Source organism: Vicugna pacos, chromosome 2, assembly GCF_048564905.1.
Source record: "Vicugna pacos chromosome 2, VicPac4, whole genome shotgun sequence".
Lineage (NCBI taxonomy): Eukaryota > Metazoa > Chordata > Mammalia > Artiodactyla > Camelidae > Vicugna > Vicugna pacos.
The window spans coordinates 116482737-116496303 of NC_132988.1; the positions used below are offsets into that span (position 1 = coordinate 116482737).

General features: G+C 56.7%; 1 protein-coding gene and 1 long non-coding RNA gene across 2 annotated transcripts; one reads left to right on the forward strand and one right to left on the reverse strand.

Annotated features, from left to right (window-relative positions):
* Positions 1–2714: 2714 nt before the first annotated feature.
* On the forward strand, positions 2715–6968 carry MSX1 (msh homeobox 1). The gene is made up of 2 exons (XM_006216368.3): positions 2715–3417; positions 5781–6968. Exons 1-2 carry the CDS (start codon positions 2949–2951, stop codon positions 6221–6223), a joined length of 912 nt encoding a protein of 303 aa, XP_006216430.2. The 5' UTR covers positions 2715–2948; the 3' UTR covers positions 6224–6968.
* A 112-nt stretch (positions 6969–7080) lies between these two features.
* On the reverse strand, positions 7081–8087 carry LOC140700622 (uncharacterized). Its single transcript, XR_012079070.1, has 3 exons — positions 7951–8087; positions 7358–7501; positions 7081–7279 (listed from the first exon to the last, which is right to left on the reverse strand). It is a non-coding gene; the product is annotated as an uncharacterized lncRNA (long non-coding RNA).
* Positions 8088–13567: the final 5480 nt, after the last annotated feature.

Genomic DNA, 13567 nt, shown 5'->3' on the forward strand with positions numbered 1-13567 from the left:
TCTTCCGTAGTCCAGGGGCAGATAAGTGGAAGAGCTCCGCGCTATCTGAGCATGGATTCCGCGTGGAATCCACTCTGAACCCCCTTCCCTCTGCAGACACTCTTCTCTCTCTGCAACGCGTGCTTGCCGCTAATCCGCCGCGCCGAGCCAGAGCTGACACGAACCCAGACCGAACCTAAAAAGATGCCATGGGGTTCGGGACGGGCTCGCGAAGCCGAGGGGCGGGCGGCAGGGCTGGGGGCTGCGGGCTTAGGAGGTTTGCTCCCAGGAGGCGGGGGCGCGACTTCAAGGGCCCCTGAGCCGGCTGCTGCCTTTGATCGGGCCGCCGCTGGCGCCTAAAAACAACATCCTCGTCTGCCTATTAGGCGCTCTGAGGGATCGTGACAGATTGTTTATCCCCGCAATTAGCGATGCGGCCCTTCTCCCGCCGCCCGGCCGTCCGGCCCCCGCCCTGCGGCCTGGCCTTGCTGCGCCCGCCGGACACAGCCTTGAGCCCCCTCTGCGCCGCGCGCCTCCACTCTTGGAGTTCGAGCCCCAGCTCCACCCTAAAGCAAGGGTCCTTATCTGGAGGTCTCCAAGTGGCTACAGAGCCTTTGAAGTTGTTTCTGCTGATGTGCGTTTTCTAGTTAGGAAGTTCTTAGTTATATCAGATTCTCAAGGTGATCTGGGAGGCAAGGGTGCAACAAAGTAGGTCCCATCCGAAAGACACACTTCTCACTTTTTAAGTGTTCACCTAAACAGCCAAGAAGCCTCGGTTTCCTCTCCCTCTTCAATCCGAGTACAGAGTGAGATTCCGGCTCGCCTGTTCCAGGGAAAGTTTAATTGGAAATGCGGGCAATAGAAGTTGGCCATCCGGGCTGCGCTGTTAGCAAGATGTTGGGCCTAGGGCCTTGCTGAATGGCAGGTCACTCAGCTCTAAAGTTGGGTTGTATGGCCTTACATCCTTGTGCCCCCAGGCAAACCTCTGGGACTGCGATTTCCCCGCCTGGAGGAGGGACACTATTCTCCTTGATCCCTGGTGCCTTTGGAGAGGCCGTGTCCCTTCGCCGTGGCTCCAGCCGGGCCCTACGCGAGCTGGGGGCCCTAAACACTGCCGGATGCTTGTGCTGCAGTCTCAGGGCTAAGAAGTCTGGAGAGGCGGCTTAGACTTCACAGACCGAGTATTCCCGAACCCGCCCCGGGCCTGAGCGTCTGTGGACGGATGTGAGGCTTCCAGCCGCCTCAGCGCTCGCAACCCGACCCCTCCCGCCAGACCCCGGACGCCGTCCGGGTAATAAAGTTCCCGCTTTAGTAATTCATTTTCCTTAATCTGGACTCCCCTAATCTACAGTTTTTATTGCGCCCAGTTAAAAGGCGAGGGAATTCGCTGTCCCTGCGCGCTCGGATAATTACCCCCTAAATGGTCACGGCAGCCCCTTGTGTTTCCTGGAGATTAGAACCCCGCAGTCATCAATGGTCGGTCCCGGAGAGCCGCCAATCACCGCCGCTAGCTCCCCGGGAGCCGCCAGCCTGGGCCCCGGGATAAGAGGCCATAAAGAGGAGGCGCAGAAAACCCGCCGAGCCCCAACCCCACTTTGTGTAAATCTTACTTCTCCCCACACCCTCATCTCATTTGCCTCTGTGTCTTTTAACAGCAAAAAATAAAATCACGTTTCCTCCGAAACTGACAAAATAAAAGTTCTCCAGCCCAGCACCAAGGATCCTGCCGAGAACAGTCATCTTTTCCCGGCCTTCTCTCCCAGATGTGCCTGTGCCACCACCCCACCGAGATCAGCGATCCAGAGACAGCGAGGTGTTACTGTTTCTGCGGGTGCGCTGTTCGAGGTCATGTTAAGGCCAGATCAGTGTTTTTTGACCTTCTGTTGGTTTTATATTCATTTAAGTTCTATATCAAAAGAACTAACCCCTTCCCCCAAGCCCGTCGCCGGTATACGTGTTGTAATCCTCCCAAAAGTAGTTCACAGAGGAGAAAGCGCACATCAGGTATGAAACTCGATTATCGATTCCGGGTAACAATGTATTCTTATTCTTAACATTCATAGCACCACAGGAGCGTGGCTTAGGCAAACTTCAGTCAGGCGCTTAGAAGAAGACAAAGGTCCACTTTCACGTAGAGGTAAAGTTTTGAAAATTGAAACAGAAGGAAATGAAGGCGTTTAAAAAAGAAACTATTATGTCTTTATACTGTAATACCTAACCCTGCAGGTTTTTTAAACTATAAAAAGGAATATGTAAGAAATGGCCTCAATTCGAATTATCGTGGTAGGGAAACTATCCTCCACTATTCACTAGGGAGAAACGGACAGCAACTGACTAAAGAGAAAGGTAAGAGGAGCGATAAGAGAAACAGGAAAGTAGAGGAGAAGGGGAGGGGTGGGGAAGAGGGGCGATAAGGGAAGGGTTGGAGAAGGGAGAGCAGAGGAAAAGGAGCGAGAGAGAATCCAAGACACACAAAAACAGAGACCCAGGGAGACCCACACGGAGAGAGGCGGCCAGGGCTTTAGCTCGGAGGAAAGTTTCTCGCGCGCCCCCTCCCCTCCTCTGCTCTCCGCGGGCCGGGCCCTGCCCTGCGCGCCCCCAGGCCCAGGGCGCCTCGGGGCAAGTCCGCAGGAGCGGGGCCCAATGGATCGCTCCGGGCCCGCCCCCTCGCGCGCTGATTGGCCGCCGCCGCGCTGGCTTCGCCTTATTAACAAGTTCTCTGGGGAGCGGCTGCCCGACCCGGAGCCGGCTAGTGCGCCCGGGAACTCGGCCTGCGCCGCGGCGCCAGCGGAGAACCAGGCCCGGAGCGCCAGAGCTGGCCTTCTGGGGAGGGGCGGGAGGCGCGCGCGGGAAGGCCCGCCCGGCCAGGGCCCCGGGCGCTCCCAGAGGCCGGCCGCGCTCCCAGCCCGCCCGAAGCTCATGCCCGGCGGCTGGCCCGAGCTGCGGCTGGAGGGGGGACCCGGCTCTGCATGGCCCCGGCTGCTGACATGACTTCTTTGCCACTCGGTGTCAAAGTGGAGGACTCCGCCTTCGGCAAGCCGGCGGGGAGCGGCGGGGGCCAGACCCCCAGCACCACCTCGGCCACGGCAGCCGCCATGGGCGCAGACGAGGAGGGGGCCAAACCCAAAGTGTCTCCTTCGCTTCTGCCCTTCAGCGTGGAGGCGCTCATGGCCGATCACAGGAAGCCCGGGGCCAAGGACAGCGTCCTGGCGGCCTCCGAGGGCTCACAGGCGGCGGGCGGCTCCGCGCAGCCCCTGGGCGCCCGGCCTGGGTCGTTGGGCGCCCCAGACGCGCCGTCCTCGCCGCGACCGCTCGGCCATTTCTCGGTGGGAGGACTCCTCAAGCTGCCAGACGATGCCCTCGTCAAAGCTGAGAGCCCCGAGAAGCCCGAGAGGACCCCGTGGATGCAGAACCCCCGCTTCTCCCCGCCTCCGGCCAGTGAGTAGCCAGAACTCAGGTGGCGGGGGAGGGGGCCAGGCGGGGTTGTGGGACCCGAGGGTTCCAGGCCGAGCGAGCGCCGGCGCCTGCTTGTCTCTGGTGTCTGCGTACCTGCAGCCGGGTACCTGGAGCCGGTGCCGCAGATGGGTTGGCAGGGAGGCCACGGTTTCTGCCTTTCCCCACTCCCACCTAGGAAGAGGGTTCGAGGCCTGGCTGAGGCCCAGCCCTCAGGTCCACTTTCGCAGGCTTCTTACCTTGGCCCGGTGACCCTGCAGGTAGGAGTTCACTTGTAGGACACGAGTGTCTGGGCACCCTCTCCTCCTGCCTCCACCAAACGACCCTAGGAGTGAGTTCTGGCTTCTTTGTCAGACCCTAAGCCCCCTTACTTCGCCGTTACCCCAACGGGCGGGTTCGAGTGGTGAGGACATCTTTCCAGCGCGCAAGTTTCACTTTCTCATAGTAGAAGCCACTAACGCCCCTTCCCATTTCTTCTCCCCCAACCCCCTCCATACGGTATTTCTTTGAACAGAGAGTCTGAAGCTCTTGCAAATTACCACCTCCACCCCCCACCCCACCCGACCTCCGCCTTCATGTTGTTTCAGGTAGATACTTGGTGCTAGGGTGGATGGATCATTGGAGGGGGGCGCTCGGGTTCCAGTGGAGGGGGCGGGGCATCAAGTCCATTAGTGGGAGGCGCCCCCTCCAATATGGTCAGGAGCTCCCAAATGTCTAGGATTGGGCCATTGAAGCGGACTCCAGCCGCGAAAGGAGCCTTCAGGGTCGTTCCGAGGCTTCGAGGCCCCCTGGCTTCTCTGACCAGTGAACACGCTCGGAGATATTTCAGGAGCACGGGAAATTCCCAAGTTTTCCTAGTTTCCTCCGATTATTTTGTGCGGCATAATAGCAACCCGAATTCAATGGCGTGATGCTGAGGAATGATTTTTATCTGGGGTTTAAACGTCTTTGAAAGGCCGGCCCCTCCCTGGGCCTAATTGCAGGAGAAGGTGGCCCAGCGCTGGGTTGTTGCTGCCGATGGGAGTGACGTTTCCCTCGTCTCCCGCCCCTCGGGTGGCCGGGCGGAAAGCGAGTCGGGGGCCAACTGCTTCCCGGACTCTCAATGGCCTCGAGCTGGGAAAAAGAGGGGATGTTAACACGAGATTTTGCTTGACTCACATCCTGGCGGCCTGAGGGCCCAAAGATCTTTTTTTTTTTTTAAGCGTCCAAAAATGCATAATTAGGCAAAACCCGCATGGTGAAACATTCTCAATTTGACTTCATTTCTCTCCCGAGGGAAGCTGCTGCATAAGCAAGGCATCGTCTCCAGGACTTGGGAATTCTTTTAGGGCCCGGGTTCCGACCCCAAAGTCAACGTGGTCTCTGTTGTCCTGGGAATAATTTGTTCTACATTTTGATTTTAACCGGCCGCAGCCGCTGGGTGTGGCAGGGGTTGATTCGCCCCTCGGACCCCGTCCTGGATCTGCATGAGCCCTCTGCGGGGGGTGCTCACACACAACCTATCCTTGAAGTGTATTGTGATGCCGTAAGAAAAAGACAGCTCGCCACCAGCGGTGTTGATCTCTGTGGACTGAGGTCCAGGTGGAGAAGCCATTGCACAGCCCTCTGTCCCCGCTCCCCACATACATGTGAATGTGACCAGAGGGCCCAGGCGCTCGGGTGGGAGAGGCCCAGGAGACAATAGAAACAATCAGAAGAAGCCACCCTGTTAAAATGAAGCATCTCCCCAAACCATGGTACTTTTCATATTTGAGACTTGGCCATAGTGCCACGTTCGTGACATCCGGGGTTGCACCAACTTGGCTCTGCCGGGACTGCGCTTAGAACCCTGTAGGAAAGCGCTGTTCCAAGGGAAAGAGTGTGGAATTTGGAGAGCTCAATTCTAGGCCACAAAACGGCCTAGCTCAGTGCTGAGCACTTGGTGAGCAAAGATAAATGTTTATCCAACGCATAAAACTAAATGTGATCTTGGGCTGGGTGCAAGGCCTCTTTCTGCCTGTTTCATTGTTCTTTTAACATCCACCGTCCCATGTGGCGGCGGTGGGAGAAGGCCCCACTGTGAAAGGCTTTCCTAAGAGCTGTTCCGCCCTTTCTCAGTTATTTCGGGCCTTGAACATGGTATGTTTCCCCTGGAATCTTAGTTTCCTCATTTGCAAAAGGTAGGCAAAAACGTCCACCCTGCGGGGTTGCGGTGGCAATTGGAAAAAATATTTTCCAAGTGCCTCACACGGTGCTCGACGGAAAACGAATAGCGGGTGTTGTCATTGGCTATTATTACCCCTTTATGGACGGCTTAGTCTCCTGCGCCGATCCTTAACCCCCTGCGTTTCTCTCTCTCGGCCCCCTAGGGCGGCTGAGCCCCCCGGCCTGCACCCTGCGCAAGCACAAGACCAACCGCAAGCCGAGGACGCCCTTCACCACCGCACAGCTGCTGGCGCTGGAGCGCAAGTTCCGCCAGAAGCAGTACCTGTCCATCGCCGAGCGCGCCGAGTTCTCCAGCTCGCTCAGCCTCACCGAGACGCAGGTGAAGATCTGGTTTCAGAACCGCCGCGCCAAGGCCAAGAGACTGCAGGAGGCAGAGCTGGAAAAGCTGAAGATGGCCGCCAAACCCATGCTGCCCCCCGCAGCCTTCGGCCTCTCCTTCCCACTCGGCGGCCCCGCGGCCGTCGCGGCTGCAGCAGGAGCCTCGCTCTACGGCGCCTCCAGCCCCTTCCAGCGCGCTGCGCTGCCCGTGGCGCCCGTGGGACTCTACACAGCCCACGTAGGCTACAGCATGTACCACCTGACATAGAGATGCCCGGGGTCGCCTACTGGGTGCCCGCCGATTCCTCCAGCGCTGGGCTTCAGCAAACAGCAGGAGCCTTCCCCAGGCGCTCCCTGTTGGGCACCGTCTGGCTGCTTCCCTTTAAACCCCCACACTGCTCCGATTTTTCCTCGGTTGCTCCCTAAGTTCACTCTCTGAAGTCTGATCCCCTCCCCCGAATGGCTAGAAGGGTCCCATAAAGCTCTTCCAGAATCTAGATCTACCCCCTTGTGTTATAGATGGGGAAACTGAGGCCAGAGAGGTTGAGAAACGGATCCACAGTCCCCAGCAGAGTTCGTGGTTGGACCAGAACTAGAGGCCAGGTCTCCTGCATCGTTGCCTCCTGTCCTGACACTAGGCAGGAAAAGCACAGAGAAATTCGTGTTGGAAGATTTTGGAAATGAGAACAGTCAGAGAGAAAGAGAAGAACATGCCTGGATCCTGGGTCCTGCCATTGGAAAACTTACGAACTGTAACAGCAGGACATTTGCTTTTGAAGGGGGAGGGATGCAGAGATGCGCGACAAAGGTAGGTTGAAGGGACCTCTCTCTCACCAGTACCGGAAAAAAATTGTAAAATAAAAACGAAAAATTCTGTTTCTATTTAACAGTACATTTGGGTGGCTCTCAAGATTCCCTTTGGAAGGGATTGTTGTAATATACTGTATATTTGAAATTTTATTATCATTTATATTATAGCTATATTTGTTAAATAAATTAATTTTAAGCTACAAGAAATGATCTTACTGATTTAGTCTTTTAATTTTACTTCTTGCCGTCTCATCACATATACAATTGCCTTTCAGTTTGATGGTAGTTTGACGCCAGCAACTTTTCAAAGGTGACAACAAGATATTCAGGGACAGAGGGGGCTGTCTTTTTGAACATACCCCAGGACAGATCTGCATTAGCAAAGTCAAGTGGAGAATTGAAGCAATTACCTAGGATAATTAGGCTCAATTTTCCAATTCACTTTAAGCTGAAATCGACACTTGCTCAGGCGACCCATAACGGACTCTTTCTTTTTTCTCCCCTTTTAACCTGTCTGTGAAAACAAAGCGAATCACCCAAATGGTTTGATGACTGCAGACAGCTAATCCAGACAATTCCCACCCCCACAAACCTGTTTTTCCCACAGGAGGCCAGGTGGGGGATGGAGAGGCCCTGGTTTGCTTCTCTAAATCGCTGCTGCCTGTGTAGACGCGGTTTGTGGAACTAATTTTGAGCTGCCAGAATGTGACCGCCTTCACACTCCTTATTACAACCCCTTAAAAAACAAAACACAACAAAACACTTCACTGAAAACCCAGGGTTGACCATACACTTCCCGCTTTGGTGTGTCCTTTGCAGGATCCCTGCCTACAAATTTGGTTTTTCTTTTATATGGTAGGTTAAATGTAGGCTAGCAGAATATATTTGAACAAGTGCCAAGTTTAGCCTTCTGGGGGCAATTGCGCAAGGATGTTGACCACAGAAAATGACCTCTAGTAAATAAAGCCTACTATGTTCCAGGCGCCGCTCAGTTCCCTTTCGATGTGGGGGCCCTGGCTTAATTCTCACCAGATCTGCGCCCTCTCCCGACACCTCTGTCCCGCGCTTCCCAACCCCACGCAGGGCAGCCCCTGGAAGCCTTTGCAGTGAGTCTTTGCAACGAACAGCCTACAGCAGACCAAGGAATCCTACAGCAAAACCCGAAGTACTTGGCGTTAGACTTACGGAGGATGGACTTCTCCATAGACGGAGACCGTCTCACACAACCAGGAAACCGAGTCTGGGGCGCCCTGCGGGGGTTTTTATCTCCAGGGGTGGGAGGTCAGCCTAGGAATTGCAGGACAGCACAGGGTTGCGCCCACGCACTCTAGGCGGGCTCTCAGCTGGCGCCAGGCAAGTTCCGGGGTACCCTGGGTCTCAGATCCTGCAGCCGCGGTAGCTCCGCCAAAGGTTCTGTCCGGAAGGCTGGGGCCGCAGTCTGAACTTGTCACGACTCCCCTCCCTAAGAAAAGAAAGCAAGCTTGTCTCGGAGTGTAGTTCTGCTGCACCAGACAGTCTAGGGGAGTCCTTGGCTTCTGCGCTAACACAGGCACGGCCAGAACCCGAGTTGGACCTCTTCATCCCCAAAAGAGGGGTGTCCCACCTGAAAATGTCTCAGACTCATCGGCCTACTCAGCCCTTTACAGGCGCTTGAGGGCCGAGGTACATCACTGTTTCTTGCAGACACGGAAAGGATTTCCCCCTTCTATAAACTCAGCAAGGCTAGTGACCCTGGCTTCCTCAGATCTTCTGGGTTCCTTTCTGGAACACCCTTAGCGACTCTTCTATCCTGAGGGTGGTAGCGAACTTGAAGTCAGACAAGCCCAGGTGGTTCATTCCAGCCCTGCCACTTCCTGACTGCCTGACTTTGGGTAGGGAAGATCCCTGTCTCTCCATTCCTCAGTTTTCTTATCTGCGAAATGGGCCTGAGAATCCTTCCCCTGCCCCCAGGATTTTGGTCAAGTGTCAAGGAGCCCCCGCGCAGGAGGTAGCTCAGGGAATACCGGGTGGATCTGAATTTTCTCAGCTCATGGTGCGTCGGCAACACTGGAGTCTTTTCCACGTGTGCGGGATAAGGGAATGGCGGGGCAGGATCGGGTGTCTCCTCCGGCCCGGCCTCTAGGGCCTCCTGGCTCCTTGAAACTTGGCAATTTAGGGTCGAAGCAAACTTAGAGCAACATAATTGCAGTAATGAGCAACGGCTAGCGCTCGGCAGACGCGCCGCGGCTCCAGCAAGGCGGTAGCTGCAGGCGAGGCAGGCGCTTCCCCTTCCCCCACCGGTTTGGAACTCGCCGCCGCCCTGAGACCCCCGCCCGTGCCCGTCTCTGCGCGCGCCCCAGCCCTTCTGCCCGCCTTGGGTCCGGATCTCCTTCCACTTCTCTGTCTCCTGGGTTCCCCATTCTGTTTCTTTTCGTCCAGCCCTTTCTTTGCTCCCTTTTTTGTTTCTGAATTCCCTCCCTCTACCAGGCATGCACACATAAGGTGCTCAATAAATGTTTGCTGCGTCAGGGCGGCGCGCTGCTGTGGGGTGAGGACCCTGAGCCAGATTCAGCTGGGTCCAGCGGGAATTCGAGGAGGGGCTGGGGTACTGCTTCTCGTCTAGCCTAGTCCTTGGAACGCAGTTGCTTGTTTATCAGACGAGGGCAGAGTGGGTAGGGGTTCCCGGGTCTGATCCTTTAAGGATCAATTTCCTTCCCTGGCAGGAAACGTCGGATCAATCGCGCAGAGTAGCCACCTACCTCGCTGGGAGGTTTTGATGGAGGAGGAGCCGGCGCTTAACGCAGCCTACTGTGCGCTGGAGTTCCGGCACACGACACCTCCCCCGCGCTTCCCAAGAACACTAGGAGATTTTTTATGAGAGAGCATTGCGGTCCAGAGAGGTTACGTGGTTTTCCCAAGGTCACACAGCCAGTTAGGGGAGCGGAGATTCGAACACAGATTCCACTTGGGGATCCACGCTTTCCCGTACTGCCCAACTCTCACTCGTTGAGGGTCACTTCTTGCCCGACCCGCTCTTTGGGGCTGGAAAACGGGCCGCTCAGAACTTGGGCCCTAGCGCTACGAATTTAACTCCTTCCAGCCCTGACCACAAGCAAGCGCTGTTCCTTGGGGAACAAAAGAGTCATCTCAACTGCCCTGCACACTGTCTGTGAAGGCGTTTTCGTTTTGTTGGGGAGGAGATGGAAGTCTCAATCTGGAGAACTCGGCTTCTGACCTCGGGGGCGACACCAAAGTCCGTGGTGTGGAAGCCCGCGGAGGACTGAGATGACCAGGCGGCAGGGGGCCAGGGGCGCTCCTAGCTCTGGGTGCAGGTCAGCGGGACCGGCCGGTCAGGGACCTGAGAAGCTGGGGTGGGGCTGGAGAGCTCACACTAAGGGCATCTTGTTCTAGGGTTCGTTTCTCCCCTCGCTGACCGCGGGGCTGAATGCCCAGCTCGCTCGGGAGGCCCAGTGAAGACACTTACTCACGAGGCACGAGGCGGGAGCCGTGAGTGCGAATCCTACGGCTGTGAGGCTGGCCCTGGCCGCGCAACGACCGATGCCCCCTAGTGACCCAAGGCGCGGAGGTGAGGCCGGCCGGGCCCAGGCCTGCGCCCCGCCTGGAGCCCTGGGGGCGCAGTGGGAAGCAGCGAGGAGAGGCCGCGGCCGCCTTTCAACTTGGCGGCTGGCGCCGGCCTGGCCGGGCCCCCGGGGCCGTGCGGCCTCCGCGGCTCCGTCCCCGCCCTCCCAGCCGCTCACACCGCGGCCGGGCCGGGCCACTCCCCCGACCCTGCCGCCGGCCGCCGGGGGAAGCACCTCGACTACCCCCGTGTCCATTCACCAGAGCACCCCAGTGTGCCCGTCCCAGACGCTCGGATTTCCTTCCGCTCCACTCGGCTCCCACTGCCGCCGCGCAAGCACCGCCGCTCCAGGCCTACGGCGACCCTCTCATCCCACCGGCCTGCCTCCTCCGCAGCGCCCTCCCGCGGCCCCGCGGACCCACAGCCCCTGCTGGTTGCAGCGCCGGTGCGGGACGCTGGACTTGGCTCCCTCCGCTCTGGAGAAAGTCTGCGCGCGCGCGCGCGCACGCACACCAACACATCACCAACTCATACACAATACACCAACATACACCACAACTAACATACATCTAACACACATAAAACTGACACATGCAAAGCGCGTTACAACCAGCAGTCACTACACACACACACAAAACCAGCACACATCACCAACCATACACACCCAGCCGACAAATACACATACCCAAACTGCGCTTCCCAAACACATGCAATGCAACGCACACTCATGCAACCCACACAGACGCCAAACCACACACAGCTAACACATGCTGCGCACCCTGTACACACAAACCAGCACACGTACTCAACCACACAGCACACGCCCAACACCCACAATCAACACACACGCATCCCAATACACAGCCCCAGTTCACAGAGGCACACATACACCTCAAGGCCACCCTTCAACTTTCCTACAAGGGGTTTTGCCACTTTGGACCGGGAGCCACTGGCATTCACACATAATCTTGCCGGGAGGGGAGTGGTGGAGACCCAGAGATAGACATTGATTGGGGGTTTGGGGGAGATAAGCCCTGAGAAATGATATACTGGGAGGCTTCCAGCCTGCAGAAAGAGATTTCAGGCAGAGGCCGAGAGAAGCCACTTGGAGACTGGGTCGCGCGGTTCAACACAGCAGTGAGACGCACAGTTCAGAACACAGCGGACGCGGGCGCGGGCGCGGGGAGATCAGCGAAGGCCGGGGTGGGGCGAGTGCCCAGCGCGCGTGCGCGTGCGCGTGGGGTCAATTCCAGGGCGCAAAGCTTTTACAGCGAGGCAGCCAGTCGCCCACGGGAACGCTGGGAACTCCTTTCCAAGAACACCGCGGTGACCTCAGCTCTTCTTTCTCCTGCTGGGGTTCCTCCTGGGGAACCCCTCCCCCCAACACGCCGTCTCACACAACCGCCTTCAGCCTCCTCAGAGAGTCTCGAAATGCCTTCCCAGGAATCAGATCCGATGCCTTGTTGGAGTTGGGCTGAACCCGGTCCCAAGATCTGGGATGTCCATGCAGACACCCTCGTTCCCCTCTCCCCAGATGAGAAGGCGGTGTTTCTAGCAGCAAAGAGCTTATCTCTGGAGTCAGGCTGTGTGGTCTTAGGAATCCCCGTTTGGCTACTTATTAGCTGTGTGAACTTGGGCAAGTTACTTAACCTCTCTGAGCCTTATTTTCTCTCTATATAAAGTGTAGGATGTGGCTACAATTTCTTTGTGTTATTATGGGTATAAAACGAAATGACATGCTTGTGAGATGCTTGGTACTGGCAGGAATTACCCTTCATGATGAGTACTTAAAAGAGATGAATTTCAAAAGGGGGTGTGTGTGTGTGTGTGTGTGTGTGTGTGTGTGTGTGTGTGTGTGTATGTGTACTTTCCCAGAGACTCCAAAAGAGTCGGGGCTGAAAAGACGACTCAGACTTGGGGTCTGGAACCCAGATTTATGCTTTTCTGGATGGTGAATTCTAGCAAGTTCAAGTTAATGCTCCTTTCTGAGCCTACAGAATCTGCCTGGGCCTAGAGCAGCGCGGCGGGATGCAGCAAAGTCCAGTCTTCTCAGGCAGTGAAAGCTGATTCAACGACCGGTTCTTGATTAGGGCGGGGCCTGATTGGGAGCAGACGGCATGATCGGCCTCGGCTATGAGTGGGTCCGTGCAGTAGCCCCGCCACGGCGCCCTTTGTTTCCCATTTTACAGATGAGAAAACTGTGGCACCAGGCCGGCGCCAGTCGGTGGCTGGACCCCAACAAGTTGCTTTGGGACCGCAGGGGCTGCCTCCTCCCCCACCAATGGGAAGCGGGTTTTGCAGTCGCGCAGGGCTGTGATCTGGCTGGGGTTCTGCGCGCTTGGCGCGTAGGGGCTGTGTGTACGCGCGCCAGCGCACAGGGAGCTGCAGGCTGCGTTTGCCAGGTTTACCAGGAACCGGGTGGGTGGGGTTTCGTGGAGGGTAGGGAGGCGCGACCTCAGGGCCACTTCCCTGACTTCCCAGCCGGGTGTCTTCCGAACTCCCCTGTCTTTTTGTAATCGCTCAGATGAGCTGCCTGGAGGGAAGGCTGGACTCTGCATTTTGGGATGCTACTTTAAAAAAAGATACTCAGTTTTCTCGGATGACCCATACACTGCTTCTATCCTCCAGTGGTAGTTGGGGCCCTTCCACCAAAAAAAACTGCAGGTGTTAGGGACACAACTACTGGAAACAAATATTTGGGGATGAGTGACACCCCTCTTTCATTCCCTGAGACTCAGCCTCAATTTCTGTTAAATGGGCACAATGACTCCTGGGAGGACTAGGGAGTGCGAAGGGGAACGAGCTCTCCACAGGTTTGTTGGTCTCTTATACCACCTACGGCCCCAAGCTGGGTATAAGGAGTGACGGCAGACCTGTCCTTCCTAATGTGACTGCAGCTAACACGGATAAAGCCCTTGTACGTACAAAAACCATTCCAAGCGCTCCACGTGGGTTATGCCAACGAATCCTCACTACCAGGCAGGCACGCACCATTGGTATCCACATTTCATGGACAAGGAAACTGAAGCATAGATTGAGTACCAGGAAAAAGCACACAGCTAGTGAGAGCTGGAGCAGAGCTTCGAATCGAGACACGCTTTGCCGGGTGATGTCACCTAGCCTCTTCCCTCTATGAGCCCGTTTCCTGGTCCAAGGAACGGAATCGTGTCCAGGCTGATAGGGAGGAAGCTGAGTGACTCGAATCGGAACGTGCCTGGAAAACTGGAGAGCTCGTGGCACAGA

Excerpts from the sequence above, each read along its gene's own strand:
- MSX1 (XM_006216368.3), top strand. The coding sequence starts at position 2,949 with ATGGCCCCGGCTGCTGACATGACTTCTTTGCCACTCGGTGTCAAAGTG. Across the intron at positions 3,418-5,780 it reads CTTCTCCCCGCCTCCGGCCA|GGCGGCTGAGCCCCCCGGCC; the intron begins GTGAGTAGCCAG and ends TCGGCCCCCTAG.